General features: G+C 38.5%; 1 protein-coding gene across 2 annotated transcripts in view; it reads right to left on the minus strand.

Moving 5' to 3' along the window:
- Window positions 1-13,028: 13,028 nt before the first annotated feature.
- LOC131041581 (NEDD8-activating enzyme E1 catalytic subunit) overlaps window positions 13,029-27,736 on the minus strand; it is a 58,543-nt gene continuing 43,835 nt past the window's right edge. For both annotated transcript variants that reach the window (XM_057974709.2, XM_057974710.2), the window contains 3 exons: window positions 15,182-15,303; window positions 13,754-13,871; window positions 13,029-13,473 (listed from right to left, as the gene is read on the minus strand). In XM_057974709.2, coding sequence (XP_057830692.2) covers window positions 13,183-13,473; window positions 13,754-13,871; window positions 15,182-15,303 — 531 coding nt within the window. In that variant the 3' untranslated portion in view covers window positions 13,029-13,182. The remainder of the gene's footprint in view (window positions 13,474-13,753; window positions 13,872-15,181; window positions 15,304-27,736) is intronic.

Here is a 27,736-nt window from a genome sequence, read left to right on the forward strand (position 1 = left end):
TCCTTTTTACCCTTGTATTTGTCTACCTTCCTGTCACCAATTGTTGAAGGAACTCTAATTTTTAATAAAATGTAAAAAGAAAATTAGGATTGATCATGCTATTGAAATCCATTAACATGCTAACTATTTTATGAACAAAATGACAAGGAATAGTTGAAGAGGAAATGTGGCCGAGTATATGTGGCATGAAGGAGGCAAAATAGAGTTGTTAAGCATTAGGCAACCGATCATTTTGTTTTATTCGCAAATTAGGGGATGTTATAGTGGTCGGTGGCCTTAATTTTGTCCTGGTCTATCTAGTTTGGTTTAATCTGTTACATACTTTGTTAAACAGTATCGATTTAGTGGCCTACGGCCCTAATCGATTATATTTAGCTTTTTCTATTTGCATGGGGAGAATTGATATGGCTCACCGACATGTGGTAATCTTGGCATACAATATAGTATAAATATGTGTGTATAGATAAGACTGATAATAATATAAGGAGATCGTCTATTTTGCTTAAAAATCTGAAGCGCTACTTTGCAGAATTTCTCAATTTCTCATTATGCATGTGAGTTGAAATAAACTAGAAGTACGTCATTACCAGGCAGCTAAGGAGGCAAGACCCACCCCAAAGTTACCCAGTAATTCTTTAATTTCTATGTGTGCTATGTTTACTTGGTCATTATTTAATTTATGTATGTGATATGTGTTTAATCCATTTTAACTCAGTATAGTATATGTTTTACAAAGAAGAATTAATGGTACGGTTTTGATAGTATCTACTTCAATTAAATCTACTAAGTTTGTTTATTTCTTATAAGGGTGTGATATATGTTTTGATTTATAAGGATTCAAGTCTGTGTAGAATTAATGATTTGTTATCTACTGTGTACAGAGAGTGAATATATATATATATATATATATATATATATATATATATATATATTGTAAATTAAAGTGTTGTTTTGATGATTGTGATTGTTCCTATCAAAACTGTGACAGGAAGGCAATGATCAAAGAACTTACATTAGCACTTTAATTTTAAGGGTGTGTAATTAGTTGCATTTCATCCCATAGGCAAATAGCCACTATACCTTCCATAAGTTTACATTTTCCGGATTGACACTCATCTAGGTATAAATTGGGAAAATTAATACTAAGATTCTCAATACCAGAACTAAGCACAAGGGCAATTCCTATTTCCAATGTTAGTCCTCGGTCTTACCCAATCACTACTAGCAACTTATATGAGGATCCACATCAGCTAATGTTTGAGATAATCCTTCTCCACAAATGATTTTCATAGGTTGAAACTCCAAATAAAATTATTGCAAAATTGCAATACATTTTCCTGTTCTCTAACCAAGTTCACTTTGCATTAGCATTGGTATTATTGCTTGGTCAAGAGCAATAGAAAATATTTTAATTCGCAAAATATAGTCTAATTTTTTTTACCAACTTTACCAAAGAAAAATCTTATTTTTCACTTAGGATTTTATTTTTCTACATTTGTTGGTATAAATGTAATAGAGATTAGATGAATGTTGCAACATTCTAAATCATTCGTTGTAATAGTCTTTTGAATATTACATATGGATTTCTAGATTTTGGAGAAGGATGGTTAAACATGTTTAGTTATTGATATCTTATCTATTTTTTCATTTCTATGTGTTGCCTTCTAATAACTGCAACTAAATAACCCAATTTAACACTAGTCCTAGAAGTGTTTGACCCTTTATACTCCTAAAATGGGCATCTTTAACGAATAGTTTAGGAAAAGGAAATAGTTTGTATGGACTTCATGATTTGTTGACTTATCTATGAAAATAATCTATAAAAAACTTGAAGTATTTTACCTTAGCAAAATCATGTCCTATATACCCACATCTTGTAGTGTTGCAATAAGTCTTCATTAACTTAATAGAGTTTAGAAGTGTAATAGGTTAGTCCTCAATCTAGTGACAACACTTGTGGCTTTAAAAAAATTAAATACCATTGCAAGTTTATCAATTTATCTATTTTTAGTTGTGATTGAACCTTGTTAAAGTTTACCTCTAGGACTACCTTGTCAGGTCCAAAGTAAATGAGAGATTATCCACTCTTAGCAATTGGTTTAACATCATTCACATTTTGTTGATGAGCTAATTCACCCTTCTTTGATAATTCCATATACCTAGCCTTGAAATGGGTTGAATCCTCTAGGAATAAAGCAATGGGTGTTGTTAGCAAGAGATATAAGGTTGTGAGGCACCATAGATGTTAGTTGGGTCATTTATAGACACGTATATATTATATACCACTTAAATAATCTTCAAAGACCTCTAATATGCTTAAATAAGCAATAAAAGAATAAAATATTATAGAAGAAAAGGAAAAATCATGGGGATAAAATAATTAAGAGTTACTATGAAAGGATGTGATGGAAAGGCATTATAATAAGGCATAAAGAGGCTATATACAGAGGGAAAAGTGGGAGATAAGAGTATGGAATAGAGTGGAAACATGTGTGGAATAATATGAATTAAATATATGTGAAAATAAAGAAGTGTAAAGGATGTGTGTGTGTGTGGATAAATCATGATAAATGAATTGTCAGACGTGCAATCCATAAAATTTATGAATATATGATATTATGAATGCATATATGAATGTATGTAATTTACTATAATTTGGTTTATACTTATTGCATATATAAGTTCTCCATTTTTATTGTGTTACATCAAAGATTGAATACATATAACAAAATATTAAACCTTAGACTCTGGTCAATTTTTTTTTGGGAAACATTTGGTTACATTGTGGGGACCTTGATTGTTGTTGTATAAGGAGGAAGAACTTACAAAAGAAGAAATTAATGTTAAAAATTTGAGCGGAAGTGAAAATTTTGGATTTTTTTTTATTTAATTTGTTTCAATAGGAAAGAATGGACAAAGAGTGAAGAATCAAAATAAAAATTTAATGTGTGAAAAGAATATTTTATACAAGAAGAAATCAAGAAACATAAAAAAAAAAAATTGAAGAGTAAGAAAAGCAAAATAATTTATAAAGAGATCAAATATCAAACTTGAAAGAACAAAATGATAAGTTAGATCAATTGCATGTAGCATACTAAAAGAAAAATAATTGTCTAAATTCTAAGGATTTATTATATGATATTTATTTTGATATAGATGATTCATGTTATTCATTTGATGAGTCATTTAAACATGATATAACTAAAAACTATTTTGATAAAAAACGTGTAAGGTTGAAGATAACGATGATTTGAATCTACAAGTCTTGATAGTTGCGATGATAATGACAACAAATGTTCTCCAAATATTATTGATCTTGAGACAATTGAAAGAATAGGATATGTAAAAAAAAAAGCCTAGTGTACTAATTATAAGGCTAACTAATGAAGGTCCTGGAAATGGAAAAGAAGATGATATTACTATTGGACATATTGTGTCATTGATATCAAAAGGATGATGTCTCTAAGGGAGACTGTTGGACAAATGTTATTAGTTACGTACCAATATGTTGCTTACTCAGTGAAATCCGAAAGGATAGGGAAATTATGTTACTATCTTGTCATGTCAGAGCATTTTGAATTACGGCAGTACTATTGATTGATATGACTACGGAATTAGTTGGGATATGTTTGTAATATCTTATTGCATCTATTCATGTTGATGGAAGTGTTTTGGAAGTCTATTATGGAGTGATTGACATATGTCACCCATGCAATGAGCTTGGTCTGGTAACCTATTATATTTTGCATTTGCTCATGCTTGGGATTTTTGTCCTACAATTTGAATGGAGAGTATGCTTACACATTTTTTATCATTATCTGGATTTTTTAGAATTGTGGCATAGTGGAACATGATTTTTATTATGTCAGTTTGGTTCCTATGTTGTCAGCTGACCCAGTTCATGTTTTGAAATGATGTAGTAGTGGTCCAATGTTTGTGCTATCAAAAATTAAGGGTGGATGTTCCTTGGGACTAGATATATCCTTAGTAAGATCTTCATGATGTGTTCTCTTGTGTGGAACCGTGTGTGAACCTTTTAATCCAAACCTATTACATGTTTGATGAGGCTAGCTTGTAGATGAACTTTAGCATTTGTCCATCAAAGATTGTGTGTGGACAACCTTTGGGACTAGATTGAGCTACCTTACGGAGCGTGTGGTGTCTTCCTTTATTTTGTGAAGTGTGTGGGCTAATTGTACTTGGCATACTACATGTTTGGTGAAGAAGAGTGTGTGTGGCTAAAATATAAATGATTAATTATGTATTGGACTTACTTGTGATTGTAATTGTAGTTGTAACACATATATATATAGGTATCGTAAATTTATTTCTATATGTGGTTCTTAATGTTATATATGTACTTCTGAGGATACAAGTTCATATCATGCGAATTGGAGAATGAGGTTGAGTGTAGTTTCCTAATTCATATACACCATTATCAAAACATCATAATTTGTGAAGAAGTTTGAAGGTTGATCAGAGTAGAGGCAAACTATATGTTGAAGATTAAAGTTTCTAAATTTATATTATTCATATTGTTGAGATTGAGGTCCTAGTTACTATTGGTTTCTAAGAAATAGGCATATGAGATCGGTGTCTCTAGTTGGTTGGTGCTTACAAGTACATTAAGGGGATTGGTGTCTCTGGTAGGTTGGTTCCTATTGTAAGTGAATAATTATTTTGTGAGGCTAGATATGTGTAGTAGATCCAAGCAATTATTCTCACCGTGGTTTTTTTCATCCAGGGTTTCCACATATATCTATTGTTCATTGTGTGAATGTGTGTTGACTTATAAGTTATAATTGTTGCATAATTGACGAATTTAGATCAAGAAGATTTGGTGATCTCTATTTATTTCTTGGAGAGAGTTATTTATGGTAATTTATGTTTAACATAGAGTAAAAAATTGGGTATTGTGAAGAAAATACTCAAATCCTGAACAAGTTGAGTATGGATGAATTACATGGATCCCTAACCACTTTTGAAACGAGATTTGATAATGACAAATTTGCAAGGAAAGAGATTGATTTCAAGGTACCTAAGAAGGAAGATAGTTAGATTCTGATGATGAATCGGATCTACAAGAAGCAAACTTTTTCAAAAGACTATAGAGAGATTTGGGTAAGTACAAAGGTAAATTGTCTTTCAATTGTTTCAATAGTGGAGAGATATGACATTTTATGGATAAGTGCCCCTATAGAGATTCTAACAATGAAGATCAAAAGAATGGCAAAAGGGATTTCAACAAGAAGAACTTTACCAGAAATTAGAAGAGTTTCTTTGTGAACGAAGACAGTGGATCGTCTGATGAAGAAGAAGATCAAAACACTACTAGAAATGCAAGTGAGAAATATTTATTCATGGCTATGGAGACTCCAGACAGAAATGCCAAAATGATGTTAGATGATGATGATGAAGTTGATCTTATGAACAAATTACTTTGCACCAACAAAAAGTTAAAGAGTATTAAAGAAGAGGATAGTTGAACAAGTGAAGAATTTTGAGAAGTTGTCTCAGAAACTTGAAAGAGCGGAGAGGACATTTATTGAGTTGAAAGTTCAAATAGAAGAAGAAAAGAGTATTGAAGTATTGACAAAGAGGTTGCAAAATAGAGACAAGGACTATGAGAAACTAGAAGCAAAGATTGTTGCATTGAGAAAAGATCTTGACAAAGAAAATAATCAACTAAAAATGAAATTTGAAAAGAGTATAGAGATGTTGGATTAGATTATTGGAAGTCAAAGATCATCACATATCAAAACCAATATCATTTTTAGTAAAGAATAGAAAGGAGAGAGTGTAGAGAAATCCTTGAAATCAGAAGTAGTGATTCTGAAAGAAAAATGGTCTAGAAGTTCAAAATCGAGACAAGATGTGGCAAATGAAGACAGTAGAAGGACGAATGATGGTTACATTCAAGTCTGGAGGCAGAACGAAAAATCCAAATGACAAGCACCAAGAGGACAAGGATTCAATACCAAGTTCAATCATTATTTTTCGGGTTATTGTTTTAATTGCAATCATTTTCATCATAAGGCTATGGATTATAGGAAAGATTCAGTTAGAAGGAATAATTTTGTTAGCAGAAACGTGTTTGCTCTATTTTTTAATTTCGATATCATTTTTCATAAGTGCGACAACTATGTTCATGTTGCAAGAAACTATAGAAGAAATTTTGTGAGTTGTCCTTTACCAAAAATCAAAGGAAACAATCTTGTTAATAAGAATAGTGACTTTGGAAATATTTGGAAGTAGAAATCAAAAGAGTAGAAGACTGAGAAGTCTCTAGTGGCTTAGACTACACTTCATTCCCAAAAGGAGAAGAATTTGTGGATTATTCATAATAGATGTTCAAGTCACATGAATAAAAGTAAGTTCATGAATCTCAAAAAGTTTGATGGTGGAGATGTTACTCTTGGTAACAATTATGTTGTCAAGATTTCCAGGAAAGGTATGTTGAGTCTTGATGGTGGTAAGACAAGAACCTATAATATTTTGTATGTAGAAAGCTTAAAGCATAATCTTTTAAGTGTAAGCCAAATGTTCGACAATGGCTATAGATTTAGTGAAAAAGGTTTTGAAATCATAAAGGAGAACATCATAGAGTTGGTGTCAGAAGCTAGTAGAATAGATAATGATGTGTATCATCTTGTGAGGTGAATGGACAAATTTGTTTCATCGTTCAGAGCAAAGAGAGTTAGCTTTTGCACAAGAGAATGGGACATATCAATTTTGATGATCTTGTGAGAATTAACTCAAAAGGAATGGTAAGAAATATGCCTAAGATCAAAAAGATTCCATCTACCAATTATAAACTATGTTATGAAGAAAAACAGATGAAGACCAAATTTCCTGCTAAGGATTCTTCTACTGCAAAGCCACTAGATTTTATTCATGTTGATTTGTTTGGTCCTATGAGGATAAAGAGCCTACAAGGTGACATGTATTTTATTATGCTTACTAATGATTATTCTAGAATGTCTTGGATTGGATTTCTAAAAGAAAAATTAGATGCTTTTGAAAATATTAAAGCTTTTAAGACTCTGGATGAAAATGAAACCGATAGAATAATCAAGTGTTCGAGATCAGATAGAGGTGGAGAGTTTACTTCTAGAAAATATGAAGAGTATTGTGCAAAGCATGAAATTCAAAGATAATATTCAGCACCTAGAACCTCGTAGCAACATGGAGTGGTGTAAATGAAGAATCAGATTGTTCAAGAGATGGCTATAACTATGTTGAAGTAGACATAATTATTGGATATGTACTAGAGAGAAGCGTGTCTGATAGCAATATACATTTTCAATAGAGCTCAAATCACGCCAAGGACAACAAAGACACCATGTGAGCTATGGAATGGGAGATTGGTATCTGTAAGGAATTGTAGAATCTTTGAGATCAAATGCTATATCAAGAGAGATGAAGAGAATCTAGGTAAGTTTTGATTCCAGATCCGATGAAGATATTTTTCTTGGTTATTCAATGAAAAACAAAGCATACAAATATTAAAACAAGAGATTGAAGAGAATGGTAAAAAGTGCAAATGTAAGTGTTGATGAAATTGTACAATCATTTGAAGATTCGAAAGACAATGTCAAAGTTGATGTACTCCGCAAAAATGAGGACTCCAAAGGTGAGTCGTAGATAACGAGTAATAAGACTCTGAGAAGGTATGTGTAGAAGAAACTTTCTGAAGATTAGATTAGAGGATATAAAGACAATGATGTTCAAACTAGGAGAAGATCTCAAAGAACAAGTGAGCAAGTGCATTTTGCCTTACTAACAAAAATTGAACCAAGCAATTATGCAGAGGGAAATAAGGAGAAAGGTTGGCAAGATGCTATGGAAGAAATGTTATATCAAATCAAGAAAAATGAAACATGGGAGTAAATTCCAAGACCTAAAAACAAGAATGTGATAGGTACTGAGTCGGTCTTTAGAAACAATTTGAATGAAGAAGCCAAGATAATTCGAAATGAAGCTAGACTAGTATGTAAGGGTTATGTCAAGTTGAAGGTGTAGATTTTGAGGAGACGTTTGCTTTGGTAGCTAGACTAGAAGCTATCATAATGTTTTTGGCACCATCAACATTCAAGAACTTCAAAGTGTATCAGATAGATGTTAAGTCTACATTTTTGCATGGAGAACTCGAGGAAGAAATTTATGTTGAACAACCAAAAGGATTTCAGTGCTCAAACAAACCGAACTTTGTGTGTAGATTAAAGAAATCTCTATATGAACTCAAGCAAGCTCCAAGAGCTTGGTATTCTAGGCTAGATAGGTGTTCACAATAGCAAAGTTTCAAAAGAGGTTTGCACATAGAAATCTATACGTTGAATCATATGGTAATTAGTTGTTAATTGTTGTGATTTATTTTGATGGCATTATCTTTGGAGAAAGTAGTAATGATATGTGTAAAGAATTTTGGAATGTAATGCAAAGGGAGTTTGAGATGTCAATGCTTGGTGAGTTGTCTTTCTTTCTTGGTTTACAAATTTCCCAATCAAAAAAAGGTATATATATTTCTTAGACCAAGTATATAAACGAGATGTTGAGCAAATTCAAGATGGAAAAGTGCAAACCGATAGGAACACCTATGGTTACTGAGTGTAAGTTGAGTAAGGATGATGATTTTGTTCCTACAAATCAAAATTTGTACAAAACAATGATTTGTATCTTGTTGTATGTGACTGCATCTAGACCAGATATCATGTAGGCAGTTGGAATGGTGGCTAGGATTCAAGCAACACCCAAAGAAATTCATGTTGAAGTTATGAAGCAGATTTTTGGGTACTTAATTAAAAGATACAATAGATTTTGGATTATGGTACCCTAAGGGTGAGGGTTCCAGTTTGACTACATACACTGATGCAAATTGGGTCAGCTGTATTGATGACTGGAAAAGTACAAGAGGAGCGCTCTTTCTTGGTGACAATCTAGTTTCATGGCTAAATAAGAAGAAGGATTTAGTGTCCCTGTCTACCAAGCTAAAGCAGAATATGTTGTAGCGACTTCTTGTTGCGCTTAGGTATTATGGATGAAGTAAAATTAAAGGAGATGAAGGTAGAATTTGATGAACCTATTTCAATTCTTTGTAATAATACAAGTGCTATCAATATCTTGAAGAACCGGATGATGCATTCAAGGACAAAGCAAATTTCCATCAAATGATTATAATTGTAGGTGTCACACATGTATATAGGTATCCTAAATTCATCTATATGTGGTTCTTAATGTTATATATATGCTTTCGAGGATACAAGTTCATATCATGAAAATTGGAGAAGAGTGCAATTTATTGATTCATGTGCACAATTATCATAACATCATAAGCTATTGAGTGTTTGAAGGCTAATAAGACCAAAAGGCGAGTTGTATTGTGAAGATTGAAGGTCCTAAAATCATATCATTTGTATTGTTGAGATTGAGGTCCTTGTTACTGAGTGGTTGCTCAAACCTAGGCATATGAGATTAGTGTTTCTACTAGGTAGGTCCTCACAAGTACATTAAAGGGATTGGTGTCTCTGGTTAGTTGGTGCCTAGTTAACCATTGTAAGTGATTCATTATTTTGTGAGGTTGGATTTGGGCAGAAGATCCATGCAACTATAGTCAACATTGTTTTTCTTATCTTTGGTTTCCACATGTATCTAGTGTTCATTGTGTGAATGTGTATTGGCTTATAAATTTTAATTGTTGCACCATTGAGGAATTTAGGTTAAGAAGATTTGATGATCTCTATTTTTGGATGTAATTGGAAAAAGATTACAAATATGTTTAAAAACCTATACAAGTGTGCATATTCATATATATAAAATGATAGAAAGGTTGAAATGTTTGAATGGACATAGAGTGCACCAAGGTGGGTGGTGTTGATAAAAGTAAGGTAAATATTACAATGGAAACATGTCACAAAAACAAAGACGGTTGATATTGAGGAAGAGACATGACAAGAAAGGTATCCATAAAGGATGCAAGTTGTTTTAAGGACAAGACATTGTTTTAGGCTTGGAGAGAATGTTAGCAAGATATTGAGGGTTGTGAAGCACCATAGATGTTGATTGTTTCATTTCTAGATCTATGTATCCATTATATACCACTTAAATAGTCTTAAAACACCTCTAATATGTCTAAATAAGTTATTAAAAAGTAAAATATTATAGAGGAAAAGGCAAATTCTTGGGAATAAGATTATTAAAAGTTATTATGAAATGATATGATGGAAAGGCATAAAGAGGCTACATAAAGAAGGAAAAGTGTGAGATGAGTGGGGAATAGAGTAGAAACATGTGTGAAATAATATGAACTAAATATGTGATAATAAAAAAGTGTGAAAGATGTGTCACATACACACACGTATGTATGCATGTATATGTGTGTGTGTGTGTGTGTGTGTGTGTGTGTGTGTATTAAGTCATGTATGTATATGTATATATATCAACAAGATCCAACAATAAACATGGTGCATGTACAATATCCTAATCTGTGATGAGAAGGTAATGGGGGACAACTTCCTATCCCAAAATTGCATTATAGCAAAATCCCAATTATCATTTCCATGCCTTTTTCACTACACTTCCCAATAGCATGACTCGAGTCATATATAAGCCCCATACTAACCATGAAGATATTTTTGATAGTTTATTGCAAAATAAATTGAAATGAAGCAAATGTCAATGAAATATTTTACATAAATTACAAAATATTTTTCAAGCACAATTTTATTAACACTAAGAATATTCAAGAAAATTTTGGACTTAAATCCACAATAAGAGCTTATCAACTAGCTATTTCACTAACCAATAATCATGCCTTGTTGATCAAAATGGGTATGATGAAGAAAAGAACCTTGACACACCTCAAGGTACTAATGGACACTTCTAAAGCATGGTTGTGTATGAAGACATGTTATTAATGAGGCATCAAGCATGGGCAACCTTTTCAATTGCTAACAACCTTGTTCCTTTCCCAAGGTTGTCCAATGATGCTTGGAGATATATAATTCTGCGTTTTCAACATTCAAAGGGTCAATCGTTATTTCTTTCCTACATGACTACAAAAGTTGAAGGGCTTCTAGGGTTGCAAATTCTATTTATCTTAACAATTGTGGAGCAACTCATTTCACAAATCACAAAGAGGTAGCTTATTTGTTACAAATATTTATGATTGGTATGGGTAGTTGAATGTCTCCTTGGTCATTTGCATATCTTCAAAGAAACTTCAAAGCAATCAAGTATTACAAGTTCTTAGCTTAGAGTTTTCTCTTGCCACAATTGTTGATTTGTGTAATAGAGAAGAAATGAATGTTGCAACATTCTACATAATTCTTTGTAATGGACTTTTCAATACTGCATATGGATTTTGTAGTTTGATGAAGAATGATTGAGCATTCTTAGTTAGTGATATCATATTTGTCTTATCAATTTTCAGTTATGTATTCTGGCAACCCTTAGTCTATAACCCAATATAAAGCATCAATCCTACAAATGCTGATCCTCCATGCACCTAAAATGAACATCAAATTAAGAATAAGAACAGTTGGTATAAACTTCATGATTTAGTGATTTGTTTGTAGCAAACCTAAAAGATTTTACCTTAACAAAATCATGTCCTACATACCCACATCTTGCAGTGTTGCAATGATATCTTCATCAACTAAATAGAGGCTACAAATGCAATAGATTAGTCCTCAATCTAGTGATAGCTTTTGCGCCATGCATACATTGGATACTAATGCAAGTTTGTCCATTTGTCTATCTTCAATTGTGATTAAATCTTGTTAGAGATTTGACTCTAAAAATACTCTTAGGTCCGACTAAGCCCAAATTGGAGAAGAGTTTATCCAATTCCAACAATTGACCTATTGTCACTCACATTTTGTTGATGAGTTGATTCACCCTTGAAGCAGGTTGAATCCTTTAAGAATGTGAGCAACAATTTTGGGACATAACAACAATCATAGTGCATATTACAATATCCTAATATGTGGAAAAACAATGGGGGCCAACTTCCTAGCCTGAAGCTCCATTGCAATAGAACTCCAATTTTTGGTTCCATGCCTTTTCGCTACACTTCCCAGCTGCAATGCCTAGTATCATTGCCCATGTAGATATTTTTGATAGTTTTTAGACAACTACATTGAAATGAATCAAATGTCTACTGAAATATTAATGAAGACTAAAAAATATTTTTCAGGCACTGTTTTTTTAACACTGTTAGACAATATTTCAAGCAAGTATTTGGACTTGTAAGTACACAAACAAGAGCCTATTAGCTAATTATCGCACTAAACCAATAATAACCATGCAACCATGTTTTTAGGTTAATGAAGGAAGAGCTTAGACTTACTGAAATCCAAGCCTTTCGCCAGGCAATGTCTCAACTAACCAATCTCAGCCAAACAGATGTAACTACGAACCTTGCAAAGGAAAACAGGTTGGATTGTGATGCTAGAAAACAAGCCAAATCAAATGCCAACAAGCTGTAACTACATCAAAGCATTCAATGCAAATTCAATTAAACCAAGAACATAACCCGGCAGTCTCACATATAAACACTCAATTACTAAAATCAGATATCAAAGAGTATGTTACTCCTAATATCAACAAATCCAACCATATCAATACATTCAATATTATTGCATTAAACCAAGAATTTAACAAAGCAACCTAAAAGTTTAAACTAAATCACATGTCATAAAACATGCATTCATATGCCAAGAAGCCCAACCATATCAAAGCATACAAATAGTCTTACCTTTATGAAACAGAATAATTTGTCTGATCTCTTAAACTTCTTTCAGAATACAAATTTTTCATACGATGCCTCAAAAAATCCATACTCTCAATTAGAATGCAGACATCAATTAAAGCTTTGGACCCTCTGTATCAGGTTAACTATATACTATAAGATGCCGTTTCTCTGCTTTACAGCGATGGTTATCACAACATACAACATTAAACATTAAACATAGAGTCTTATAAATATATATATATATATTCTACTGCAAAAAGAAGAGGGAAAAAACATCTAGACACTTGAATGTGCAGACTTTTCTTAAATATATTTCTGAACTCTCATAAACTTTACATTCCAATGATTGGCTGCAAAGTAGTTAGCTTCATAAAAATTGCCGTAAAAGCAAATAATTGTTTCTTACAAGAACACTTCCGTGGGTATATTCCTTAGCCCCCACCAGCAGTGTCCATGTCTGTGACCTCATCTGAAATTCCCTTAAAAGAAATCCGCACTTTTCTTGTCGTAGTGCTCTTCTTATCATTAGTAATTACAGTACCACTTAAATGTACACTGTCTTTTGGAACTTTACCCATAAGCTCAAAGAGAGGAAGTTGTAAATTGGATCGTGTCATTTCCTCCAGCACAGGAGGCGCTTGAATATAAAGATTGTTTCCTCTATACATCACACTTGGTCTTGACAACTTAAGCCTTGGATGTTCTCCAGCAAGATCAATGAACTGAATGACAACAAAAATAAACAAACATCTATGAGCAGCAAATCAAGGTAAACAGACTATTTTTTGTATTGAGAACTTATGGGCACTTTTCTATAAATATTAGACAGTTATGGATAATTTTCCTACAAATATTGAACAGGTGCAGATAATTTCCCAAAAAGTAAATTTCATTCTTGCATTAATTATTATGATTATCTATTAATAAGCTTAATAAATTGAAGAGCAGTGCTGACTAATATAAACTGGTCACCGTAAAGGAAGGCATTTCTAGTGTACAAACCTTTTGCAAAGTTGTACAGGAATCTATTTCCATCAACACTCCAGGGCCACAGACCAAACAATCATCATTTTTCGTAAATTCAGTTACACCTGTATGAACACCTTCAGTTCCATTATACCTGCCAATTATATAGCACATGAATACATAATCATTTTAGCAATCAAAAAAAATGAGAAAATTCCAAACCATGTAAAAGTTTCAATTTTCCCTTCCAAAGTTTCTAACAATGCCCAGATGGTTCTGGTATAAGTAGTTAATAGAAACACTTGTAAATTGTAAAAGAATGTGACCCTGGTTTGAATCTCCCCACAGAAACACCCCTACCCCATATTATCAAAAGGCAGCACATAATACAACCAATATTTACAAAGAAACAAAGTAGTTTCTAACTTTCTAACAATCCAATAAGAGAAAAAAAAAGTCCAAGAGTATTCCGCAGTGGCAATTGGCATGAGCTACATATGTTCACTTACAGTTTGAATTAAACATTATCATTTTTGTCATGTCTCTTGACAACTTAAATATGCATTTCCCTTCTATGTGTGCATGCTGAACTTACCATATTAAGAAGAAGAGTTCACAAACAATTAAATTTATGCAATATAGTTTATTTTAAGGAATGGACAGTTTCCACCTAGAAAGCACAAAAATTACTCAGAGATGATAACTTCAGACGCATCTTACGTATCAGATGGCATCACCTGGAAATTTGAAGACGAGTTAAAACATTAACAGCTGCATATTACAGGATGGAATATAAAATAAGTACATATGATTCCTCTAAGTCTAAAGCAAAGCCATTCAACAAATGCTATGAAAATGACTACAAATTAATTGTTTTCATATAAAATGGCACATCATTTCAAGAGCTGCAATTGGAATGTTCATTAACTCTGGGTCATCAGAAAAAAACATGTCGTTCTGAGCTCATAACAAATGAGCATGAAAAGAAGCCTTCACAAGGCTGCAAAATTTTTAGTCTTTGTTAAGAATCACCTATTGCAGAGACCACCACATCATGCACTATGTACCCCAATTAACGTATCAGTGTCTAAACTTAAAAGCATCGAACTTTCTCGTGACTGAAATCCCTGTTATGTAACAGCATAAAGGAGACATACTACCAAGGTCGAGACAAGGCTTCTTGTAAATTGTTGAAACATTTGCCTTAGTTGTATATATGATTATGCATACTAATCTTAAACATAAAACAGCAACTTTTTTAGTTCATTTTACTCTAAAAAAAATTATAATACCAAAAAAGCTTACAAGTAAAATTGCAGTGCATGAAACATGACATCAGAACATCAAAAAATCTAACTGAATATTTACATTCTTCGTTTTGAGAGTTTTATGCCTTTGTCAAGCTCCTGACACTATAAATATATATAAGAATTAAAAAAGTATGTATTGATGTTTTGAACCTACGCTAAATAATTTGACAATGATTTGCTGCATCCTGTTGCAATTTTCAGTGCCTCCAGTGCACATACAGATGATATGATAGCATTTGTTGATGCGATGGCTGGTACAATATTTTTGACAACACCCTGCAAAGAGAGCTCCAAAAATTTTTTAAAAATCAGACATTTTCATCAAAAGATCCTACCACCTGAAACTAATGATAAAAGAAGCATTAAGTTATCTTAGCCAGTTTTATGTATCATATAAAAAATGCCAGATGTCATAAGAATTTGTTAAATTGGGACTCTAGCCTTTCATAGATGGTGACATATTGAACCTTAAGTATGACATTTTAAAACATGGCACCTCACATAATAAGCATAAGAAATAAACTAGCATAATGCTCTGTAAATCCTGCATCTAGGAGAGTTTATGATATCAAAGTGGGCTCATGAATTCCTCATAGCAAGAAAGAATGCATTTAACGAAGGTATCAACTAAGTGAATGTTCAAGCTGTCACATTAGCCTCCTTGCACTTAGGATTTTTCTTTTTGAACTAGAAAGGAGCAAGGCTCAAATGAACACCATGCCTATTAGCCACCCAGGTTCATGCTCAACTACTGGATAATCTCAAACACAAGATATGCACCAGTCATATTGAAAGGCAATCACAGTGACAAAGGGATTGTAACCAATTCTACGAGAGATTACCCACCCCAGCAAACAGTAGAATACCAGTAATCTTAACTCTCTGTAAGCAGCACAAGAATTTACCCTTCCCAATTGGGTGCTGCCTCAAAGTTGGGTGGGTACCTTTTCAAATTGTCTAGTTTTGGCAAACCATGTTATTCCGTTCAAATTTGAATATAAAAGCAAGCTTTTTGTACTGCAATTGTTTCATGACCTAAGGTTTCAGCTATCTATCCTATGAATATGATTTATACAGGAAGAGGATTCTAGCTTTCTGAGACGTGATGCAGTTTCTACCAAACTGCAGAGACACTACAATTAAGATCTTCTAACATTAATAACACTTCATGTTTAAGTAGGTCCTGCACTTAAGTAGAAATGCACTTCACATAACTATAGTCATATTGTCCAGAAAGATTTCTTGATGAAAAACCAAAAGGTCAGTCTAGAATTGGAATCGAGGAAATAAATAATCATCTACCCTGCCTGCATCAAGAAATAAGTAGCTCATAGATTTGGTTTCTTTCTTGTAATCATGCAAATACCATAGTAAATGTTAAAAATCCCATTATTTTATATTCTTTTGTGAAAAGGTAGGAAATAATTAGTTGTCAATTCCACACACATCAAGACAAAAATGATAACTTTAAGAGCTGATTGGTATCTAATTATGCAAGTGTCATAGTAAAAATAGTACTGTACTACACCCATTGATCTATAATTAACTACAAGATTGCACTAGTTGAATTTCCATTCAATAGTAATGGCATTGCTCATATGACAAGAGTTAGAATGTGTTTTCAAAGTAGAAATATGATTTAACAAGCATAAATTATCAAACAGAAATAAAATCACAAAATAGACATAGATCTGTCCTGTAAACCTCAAGGAGAGGAAAACAATTGGAATTGACAAATGTACATCTTCCAAGCTTCCTTGGAATATTGAAATAATTACAAGAGTGAGACACTCACTCCACACATTTTCTTTCTTCCTGGTGCTCTCTCTGGAGTTGAATATTTCTAGTTTCAGCCACACAATGCATTCTTATGGAATTCCTTCCTTCTGTAGTGCTCTCACACTTTTTGTACTGTGCTTGCCTTCTCATGCCTATATTGAAGATACATTCACTATGGAATGCCTCCAGTGATTCAATACAGCACCCTTATGTTCTTAAATGGATGTTAAAGCATCCTCCCCATGCATTGGAAGACTCTAGAATTGGAATAAGACAATCAAGCCTCAAAACTGTTTGCTTCAGATTCATGTTTATGCTGTCGAGACAAAACCACACCTTTCAGCAGACCACCAATATCATTATCACCCTGGTAGTTATGAAACCACCCCTAAGGGAATTGGGGGTTTCAATACCACCACTTCATTGGTCATTGTCTTCCATCTTCCAAATGCCATAACTTTTGCATATGGAGGTGCATAAATTTTCAAGAGGGACCTTAATATCTATAAATATTTGACTTTCGGTGCCACCAAAGACTGTTTTTGCTCTTGCGAGGCCATTACATCTATGAGGCCAAAACCTTATACATCCACTCCAAATAGTTATCGGGCTCCTCTAAACAGGAGGGTATGGCAGGGGACAACTAGCTATCTCCTACGACCATACTTTTAAGATAATGGTTTTCTTTTTAAATCACAAAAATGAGGATGGCACTGATCATTCAGCTAGCGTTTTTTTGAATGCTAGTTTGCATAATGGTGTTCTTTTTAGAACTGAGGTGGATATAGTCACTTGACAACTTTCAGACATGCATACAAGATACTTGGGTTAGAGAACCCCTTTTTCCTGCTATTGTGAGGGGTTGCTGCACAATGCTTTATTTCATGCACACCTTGGCTAGGTTATATTCATCAAGGACACTTTCCTTTAGCTCCTCTTTCGTATGGGACTCTAGAATATGCAGCTTCTTTTTCTTCTGATCTGTGTACCAAAGGAGTAAGTGTGATTGCCAGGGATGCATGTTAGGGGTCAATAACACATGTTAGTTTGTAGTTGGTTTGGGTGTTTATGTTTGGTTGTGTTTGAGTCGCCGAGAGGTTCCCGTGGGGTAATTGATAGTTAGTGACGGTTGGCAACTTGGCCAACCGTCGAGTCCATATATGGTTCGGATGGAACCTCGGCAAGGATGGTATTGTACTGACATATTCTTGAGAATTCAATAAAGATATCATTCTTTTGTTATAACTGTTCTGTTATTGTTACTCATGCTTTGATATATGAATGTTCTATTACATGAATAGTTGGTACGGGTGGGAGATCCTTGTTTTACCCCCAAGTTTACCAACCTCGCATTAAGGACTAAACATTTTGGCGCCGTTGCCTGAACGAACCTGGAGATAACTATGGCTACAGGCAAAAGGAATTAATGGGCTGGCCATTCAACCAGTAATTAATTGTCGTAGACAGCGACACACACAAAGAAAGTACCGCGGAAAAGGCACGAGAGGATCAATTGACAGCAGACTTGGTAGAGTTGTAGGACATGTCGGTCACGTAGTACGTGCAGAGGGAGGCTCAGGAGAGAGCCGTCTCTGAAGGCACGGTACATGGTGAACTCACCGTCAGCGCTCCCGTCTTTGACTTGCTCGGAAGTATTCCAAGGTTACTCACCAGAAATTTGATTGCACTCCAAGACCGAAGGGAGGAAACTGCACGGGAACTCCGTCGGCAACAAGTACTCCAAAGGTACAAAGAACAGAACCGTAGGCAAGAAGAGGAAAGAGAGACAAGCTGACGCCGTACCCCTGGCACTTAATGCCCCTAAGGCTAAACAAAGACAAACGTACCACTACCACCGGAGGAGTAGACGAGGGAACTGTACGGAGATCTCTCTGTATAAAAGAACAGGTCGAGCGAAGACGACGGCTAAGGGAGGTTGTTGACTCGAAGAGCCCTGAGGAACATAGCAGAAGTCGGAGTGTGAGTCGGAGTCGTAGTCGAGAGAGACAAAGGTCGTGTACATGGAAGGAGTTGGCGGAGGTCACCAGGAACCTACCACTTCCAGACGTAGCGGAGGAAGATCTCGCCGACCAGGCCCCACACTCGACGTCGAGTGAAGAAGACTCCAGAGCCGAGTCGCAGAGCAACCCGTCAGAGTATTCTGAACAAGGAGAGGAGGCGGTACGGGACCTTCACGAAGAGATCGCCAATATTTTTGAAGCAACATTATCCGGCATCAGGAATTTGTCCTTGTCAGAGGGAACCAAAATAGAAACCCCGGAAAGGAGGGACTATAGGAGCGAGGGTGACCAAAGCTCTGCGAACAAGGGTCCAACCAGGTCAAAAGCATACGGTACTTTCCAGACACATAATACCTTTCGGGCATATAGTAACTTCCAAGCGCTACATAAAACCCTCCAGACAAAAACAATGGCACACACCCCGGAGAAACAGAAGCTTCCAAAATTCATGGGTGACAGGTCGGAGGATCCCGTACGACATTGTAAGACATGCATGACCATTTGGGAGGCAATTGGCCAAGACGACCAGGATTACTGGTTGAAGGCATTTCCAGCCACTCTGCGAGGAATAGCAATTGATTGGTATACAGACCTGGATGCCTAGTATAAAACGTCATGGAACAATCTGAAGAAGGCTTTCCAAGAGGAGTTCAAACTCCTACGGGATGACAATGAAATCGTGACAGAGATTTACAATACCAAGCAGGGAAAAAGTGAAAATGTGTGGGTCTATAACAGAAGGCTGAGGGAACTGCTCAACAAAATGGAGAACCAACCGGCTAATGGCCTGAAGAAGAGATGGTTTGTTGAAGGACTGGTACCATCTCTCAGACGGAAGATGAAGGTGGTCCCTCCGCCCTCATATGACGAGGCATACAACCGCGCGATGGATATTGAGAGTGAAAATAAGACATCCCAAGGGAAGCGTCGAGTGAGCGATGGTGAAAGTACAGATGAAGACAGCGATGGGGAGTCCAAGACCGTGCAAGCACTCCGAAGGGATATGATAAGGATGATGAAAGAACTAAATGCTGACAAAGAAAGTGGCGAGGAAGGAAAGGAACTATGGTGCACCAACTATAACACAGAAGGCATACTAAGGGGAGTTGCCCTCGAAAAGCCTTTTGTGACATCTGCCAAGTAATGGGACATTCCATTAAGGAATGCCCGTACAACTTGAAAGCACGGAGCACACAAGTGCTCTACACCCAACCCAACCAAGTCACACCGCCAGCGACACCTCTGAAGCCGGCAGCAAACTCTGACGCCTCTCCTGGAGGGTACCGAAACAACCGGTGGGGTAACAATAGGCCCATTAATAATACACCGAGGAGTAGAATTCAATATGACGCAAAGGGACGACCCATGATCCAATGCCGGAAATGCAACGAATGGGGTCACTTCGCGCAGGAATGTCAAAATGGAGATGACGCAGGAAGTTTGTTGTGCAAATGGTGTGGTTCGGGGAATAATGAGGACACAGAGTGTCCAAAGCAAAAAGGGGTGAATATGCTGGAGGTAGAAGAACCAAAGGAGGGCGTACTGGCAATCACAAGATTGCAAAACAAGAAAGCCATGTATCCTGACCCTCGCATGGAGAAGGAAAGACTCCAGGAAGCCAAGGCAGATATCGAGCGAGCGATGGCAAAAGAACGAAGGGCCTCGCACCTGGCTGCTAGTACCCCACTCCAGTCAAGACCGGAAAAAACCATCATTAAGCAGATGTTACAGACCACTATACCTGTACGGGTATCCGACCTTCTACAGACCATGCCACAATTGAGGATGGCCTTGACAAATGCAGCCAGTGACATCACCGTCGGCTAGGAACACTGGACGATGACAGAACCACCTAGTGTGGCTCCGGTGAAGGAACCTAGTACGGATGCCATGGACCCTATGCTGCTCACGGTAAGCATTGGACGGAAACCTGTCGTGGTAGAGATGGACATAATGGGACAGAAGCTCACAAACACTATTGTGGATGGCGGGTCTGGAGTCAACGTGCTACCGGAAGAAACTTGGAGAGGTCTTGGCAAGCCTACACTCTAGCCACCAACATTCCATCTCGTCGGTGCAGATCAGCACGACATCAAACCCCTCGGGACTCTCATGGCACAAAAGGTGGTGATCGGGACACAACAATTTCTTATGGATTTCGTAGTCATTCCACTGGAGAGAAAAGCGTACGATGCCCTTCTGGGAAGGGGATGGCTGATCATGACTAGAGCCAATCATAAATGGAAGAAGAATACACTCTCAATTGAGAGTGAAGGTCATAAGTATGTGATTGACCTGAGGAATCAGTCTGTCAGTGAAGAGCTCGCGTCGTCTGACTCCAACTCGGATGACTCAAATAGATGGGAGTGGAGTTCCGAAGGAGACAGAGGAGGGAGGGAACCCAACGAAGGAGTGTTGGAATTGGACGGATGCTCTGAAGATGGAACTAGTTCGCTGGCTGGACTCTTCCATTGGCAGATGGAGGACTACGAGGTCTTCCACCCAGAGTGCGACATGCTACAAATATGCGAGATTGGAGAATCAAGTGGTGGTATGGAATTGCAATCATTTCCCCCAGAGTACGGTAGGTACCAGGAGGGAATGGCACAGGTGGATGACACACCAGCCCACCAGTTTGAACGAGACAAACCCATCAAGTACGAGGAAAAGGATGTGAAAAAAGTCAATCTAGGCAAGGACGAGGACCCGCAGGTGATACTCAGACCTACAAGGACTTGAAGGGGGTACCACCGAAATTGTGTGTACATCGCATATCCCTCGTACCAAGAGCCCAACCCATACGGAGGAGACCGTACAAGATGAACAAGAATTACGTGGCCAAGGTGATGAGGAAATCAACAAAATGTTGGAAGCTAGGATCATATTCGAAGTGGAAACAAGTGACTGGGTTTCCCCAATAGTCATTTCGCTCAAGAAGGAAGCTAATCAAATAAGGATATGCGTAGACTTCAAGTACCTAAACGCAGTAACAATCAAAGATCCAATTCCAGTCCCATTCACTGACAGCATTCTGAAATAAGTTGCTAGGCATGAGATATACACATTTTTGGATGGGTTCTCGAGATACAATCAGATAAGTATTGCGGAAGAAGATAAGCTAAAGACCACATTCGTGGTGGAGGAGGGGATGTACACCTACAATCGCATGCCCTTCGGACTATGTAATGAACCGGCAACCTTCCAGAGAATAATTTTACACATTTTTGACAAAATGTCTGTAGGAAACTTCAGGGCATTCTTGGATGATTGGTCGATTTTCAGTGATTAAGACACCCATCTAAAGGCACTCGGAGAATGTATGGAGAGGTGTCGGAAAGCTAGGCTAGCTCTTAACTCGAGGAAGTGCAGGTTTATGGTACCGCAAGGAAAGCTTCTTGGCCACATTGTTTGTAAAGAAGGTCTGAAGACAGACCCAGATAAGATAGGAGTGATTGTCAACATGGAGAATCCGACGAATGTGACGGGTGAAGTCATTCTTGGGCCACATTGGCTACTACCGGAGATTTATCAAAGGCTTTGCACAAGTCTACTGGCCCCTAGACAAGCTGACAAGGAAGGGAGAGTCGTTCGTATGGGGTAAAGAGCAGGAAGGAGCCTTCAAGGAATTGAAAGATCGGCTGGTAAGTGCACCAATACTGGTGTACCTGGATTGGAATAAGGAGTTTCACGTACACGTCAATGCCTCCAACTTTGCAATTGGTGCTACCCTTGCACAAGTAGGGACGCAAGGACTAGATCACTCCGTTTTTTTTCGCCAACCGACTTTTGTCAAGGGCTGAACGAAACTACAGCACAACGGAGAGGGAGGCACTCGGGATGGTGTACATGGTACAAAAGTTTAGCCACTACCTGTTGGCTACTCCGTTCACGTTTTACGTGGACCATCAGGCACTAATGTACTTGGTAAATAAACCAATTATCCAGGGTCAGGTAAGTAGATGGCTACTACTCCTGCAAGAATTCACCTTCACCATTATTGTACAGCCAGGCAAGTCCCATGTGATAGCCGACCAACTATCAAGGATCAGATCAAGAGAACCAGACGAAGGGGTGAACGAGGAATTCCCAAATGCACACTTGTTCCAGATTGCAGTACTACCATCATGGTACGAGAAGATCGGCCAGTACCTCTCTACTTCCACATTCCCACAAGAGATGTCCCCGAGGGAACGACAGAAGCTAGCACTGAAGAGTAAGGCTTTCCAGCTGATCAATGGCCTGTAATATAAAATGGGCCCCGACCAAATCCTAAGGAGGTGTTATAGAGGAGGAAATCCCCAGTGTTTTGAAGGAAGCACATGACGGGTTAGCAGGCAGACACATGGGACTAGATGCAACAGCCAGGAAAGTACTTTTGGCCGGTCTATGGTGGCCAACTCTACACACTGACGCCCGGGAGTGGGTGGTCAGGTGTGACACTTGCCAACATGGAGGAAAACCACTCAAGCGGGACTTCATGCCCCACTTTTCCTCGCAGCCAAAGGAGCCATTCGAACGGTGGGGTCTGGACTTTGTAGGACCCTTGAAACTGAGTAGCATGCACAGATGCAAATATATTGCAGTGGCTACGGAATACCTCACCAAGTGGGCAAAAGCGAGAGCCTTGCTAGATAACACGGCTTTGAGTACGGCATGGTTCTTGTATGAACAAATCGTCACGAGGTATGGGATACCCCTTCAAATCACCAATGACAGAGGAGTGCACTTTGTCAACCAAGTAATCCGTACCATGACCGTATAGTTCAAAATCTTTCACAATCTCTCTAGTCCGTACTACCCCCGAGCTAACGGACAGGCAAAAGCGACCAACAAGGTGTTGGTGTCAATAATTTACAAGTCGTGTGGGGTGGAGCAAGAAGACTGGGAGGAAAGGCTACCAGCCGTACTATGGGCCTACCGCACAACCTACAAGGTCACCACAAGGCATACCCCGTTCCAGCTCATGTACGCCCAAGAGGCAGTGGTATCGGCCGAGTACACAGTAACTAGCCTCCAGGTGGCGGTGGATAATAGACTCGGTGATGAAGAAAGCTCGAGTGCAAGGCTTGACAACTTGGTGAAACTGGACGAACGAAGGGTAATGGCACAATGGGCAACGAAGGTAGCGCAGCGACGGCGGAAGTGCTGGCATGACAAGCGCTTACGGCAAGTCAACTTCCGGCAAGGGCAGTTGGTTTTGAAGTATAACGGCTGGAACGAACTCCAACCGAGGAAGTTTAAAGTTCGTTGGCTCAGACCCTATAAGATCAGAGAGGTCGGCAAGAACGGGGTGGTGAATCTATCCACTCTAGATAACAATCCAATCAAGGACCCAATGAATAGTTCAAAACTAAAAGTCTACAAAGAACGGAACAAACCTGTGATCGGGATTAACATGCTGGGATACGCTACAAAAAGGAATTGGACCATTGGCCAGAGAAAGGAAGTCGACGAAGACCCGGTGATAAAAGCAGAGCCCTATTGGAGAGATGAAGAGTGGGCAAAGCCTTTTGCAGCCATGGAAGAACGGCTTGTGCCAAAGCAGGTGGAAGGTGTTGTGATTCCCAAGAACCACAAGCACCTCACAAACGCATATTTTGGGGATCCAGCTATATGGGTACGGGTTCCAGGACATTGGAACAAGCGGGCCCCATATGAAGGTCTTCGAGAAGGGTACATAGCATACGATATCGATGAAGAGGCTGAAGTCCGCAAGAAAGCCGAGAGTGCAAATAAAGAGAGGAACCTGTAGACCCGGAGGAAGAACTTGACTTAGAGGAGTACGGGGCAACCCTAGGTCCTTGTTTAAAGATGGTGCTGAAAACGGAAGACTTATTCATCATCACCTCCCAGCCAAGCGAATTGGAAGCCGGACCAAATTCATTATACCGGGTGATCCCTAACCCCGCAAGACCATCAAAGGTTGACAGAGAGAAAGTAAAATGGTACCAACAGTACGGAGGTCGCTACATTGACGGGTGGTATAAGGGGGTTGGACCCGCTCCGTTAGTTGACAAGATATGGGACCTGGAGTACATGGGGACATGTTGTGCACAACAATGCTACAGGAGGATGTCGCACGTATGTATGTGGTTGCACAATTCAGAGATAAGGCTAAGGACTCAGAATGACCCCTCAGGAGTGAAGAGGAATAGAGGAGACGAGGACGCCAACCAAGGATCAAACAAAAGGTGGAAGGAAGACGGGATGAGTGGCAAGGGAAGAGCAAGGAAGAAATCAAGTACCCGAACAACAAGGAGGAAACTAAGGGGGCGAAAAGATCATTTAGCAGCGTTCGCAGAGGCAATAAGCTACCCTGGGGATCAAAAAGGGCCATCTGAATGACGCAACCTAACCTCGGGATACCTTAGTAAACTGAAGGTACGAAGAGTTACATTTAAAAAGTGTTGTCAAGTAAAAAGTTTAAAACCGTTGATAAGAGGGGATATTAAAAGTGGAAAAAGAAAAGTATATGGAGGAGATAAAAAGGCCAAGGTTAGCAAGTATTAAAAAATTAAAATGCAAGGCAGAAGTAAGCGAAATAAGTAAGGAAAAAAAACAATTGATAAAAAGGCAATTATTTTATAAAAAGTTAATAAAATACTTATGCCTAACCCTAACCCTGACAAAAGATAATAAAGATCCCCAAAAAGGCCATTTGTACACATTTCAGGAAAGAAGTCAGAGTCGGAGAAGCAGACTTGACAGCAGGAGAAAATCGAGAGAGGGAAGGAAAAATCTCGTCCAGTCACAGGAGAAGTTGAATTCGTACGGTGCAGGCGAAGAAGTAGAGGTATTGTAAAGTGTACGGATTACGCATACGATCGGCACATAAGTGCAGAGAAAGGAGAGGAGTCCGTACAGCGTACGGCAGAGCACATCTCCCCATACGACGGAGCACACCATTCCGTATGGCATAGCTCACCCAATCAACTCGTACGACGTACGGCAAAGATTGCACATGAAACAAAGTATGGTGTACGGTGAAACCGTACAGCGGATATTGCAAAAGAAACGTTGTACTGTGGACAATGAAGTCGTACGGATATTGCACAGAAGACACCATACGGTATACAGGGAAGCAAATAGGGAGAGGTCGTACGACCACTCTACAGGTACGGCAACCCAAGGCAGAGGTCGTACGACAACCAAGAAGAATCCATACAAACAACAGGAAGAAGGTTGTACGCTGACGTACAAGCGACGAAGGGAAGTCCGTACGGACAAGGAAGCGGTTTATATAAATTTTAAAGGCATCAGTTTGGAAATCCATGTCGTCCGTACGGTGTTAGGCGTAGAGTTCAAACAACGACAAGTGTCACTGCCGCAGATCAGTCTAGCTATACTCGAGTCACAAGTTGCACCAACCGCATAACGTACCAGTAGGCCTGATCGTACGTCTAGTGACCTAGGTGGCGATATTATGGTAGATCGTACGGTGGCAGAGGAGGCCGTACAACATAGTCCGAATAAAATGGTTCAAGAGACGGTCATACCAGGGGAAGAAGAGGGAGTCGTACAGGAAATCGGTACTGGTACGACAAGTTCGAGTACTGGCACAACAGGTACTAGTACGGTACCATCAGAGAGAGATGAGTCAAGGGATGTACTGATGACGGGAGATGGTTTGGAGGAGTTGGCAGTACTAGAGACACTGACGGATGAGGATATAGATGCATCGTTGGATGGGTGGCTGGGGCAGTTTGTACTCACACCTCACCCTCCCCCCTCGCCTTCACCACACGCCATGGTCGTTGGACCGAACCAGACACAGAACAGGGCCACCCCTATCACAGATCAAGATGAGAGGATGTCTACTGAGGAGCATAATAGAGCAACAGGAAGTGGTGGGCAGAGCCCAAAGATCATCAATGTTGGGGAAAGCGGGTCTGAAGGACTACTGGTAGGACTTCACCTCACTCCACCAGACCCTAGCAATCCAGCAGGCTCGCTCTGGCGGTTCCTTGGGGAGCTACAAGGGATTTCAAATATAGCACGTGGAATGGCATAGTTGACTAGGCACATGGACGTCGGCAACTTCGCTGACACTGAGAAGCTGCGCCACTTCATGACTTCCGGATGTGCGGACGAGTTTGCACGCCACTTTTAGCAGCAGGGGTGGCCAGACAGTAGTACGCTAGAGATGGTACAAGAATGGGCGCGCATACAACTGGTGGAAGGAGTGGGCACCTTGGGCTGAGATGTCTATCTGCAGATGCGACAAAGTCAGATAGAGCAGCAAACACAGCGGCTGTATGCAACAAAACTAGAGAAGGAAGGGGAGAAGCGTGCGAAGTTAACCGCACTAGAGAAAAACCCGAGGTCTGAGCTAGAGACGAAGGTGACTACTTATGAGGCCTGTTGCAACATGCAGAAGGAGGTGCAAGTACTGGCAGCACAAGCGGCTGAGCTTACTCTACAAATGGAACAAAAGGACAAAAAACTGTTGGAGGCCGCACACATGGTGAAGAAGGCACGAGAATGGCAGCTGATGGTAGAAAAGAACCTCAAACTCCACACAGGCCAACAACCTTCTTCTTCGACCACCACAGGGACGCCTCCTCCCCCTTCTCCGTCTTAGTCTTTTGTTTTGTTTTCCACCTCCTGTTGTCTTAGTCGTCTGGAAGACGATCCGGACGACTACTTTTTGGGGGGGCTGGTGTTAGGGGTCAATAACACATGTTAGTTTGTAGTTGATTTGGGTGTTTATGTTTGGTTATGTTTGAGTCGCCGAGAGCTTCCCGTGGGGTAATTGGTAGTTAGTGACGGTTGGCAACCTAGCCAACCGTCGAGTCTATATATGGTTCGGATGGAACCTCAACAAGGATGGTATTGTACTGACATATTCTTGAGAATTCTATAAAAAAATCATACTTCTGTTATAGTTGTTTTGTTATTGTTACTCACGC

Source organism: Cryptomeria japonica, chromosome 8 (assembly GCF_030272615.1).
Source record: "Cryptomeria japonica chromosome 8, Sugi_1.0, whole genome shotgun sequence".
NCBI classification, from domain to species: Eukaryota; Viridiplantae; Streptophyta; class Pinopsida; order Cupressales; family Cupressaceae; genus Cryptomeria; species Cryptomeria japonica.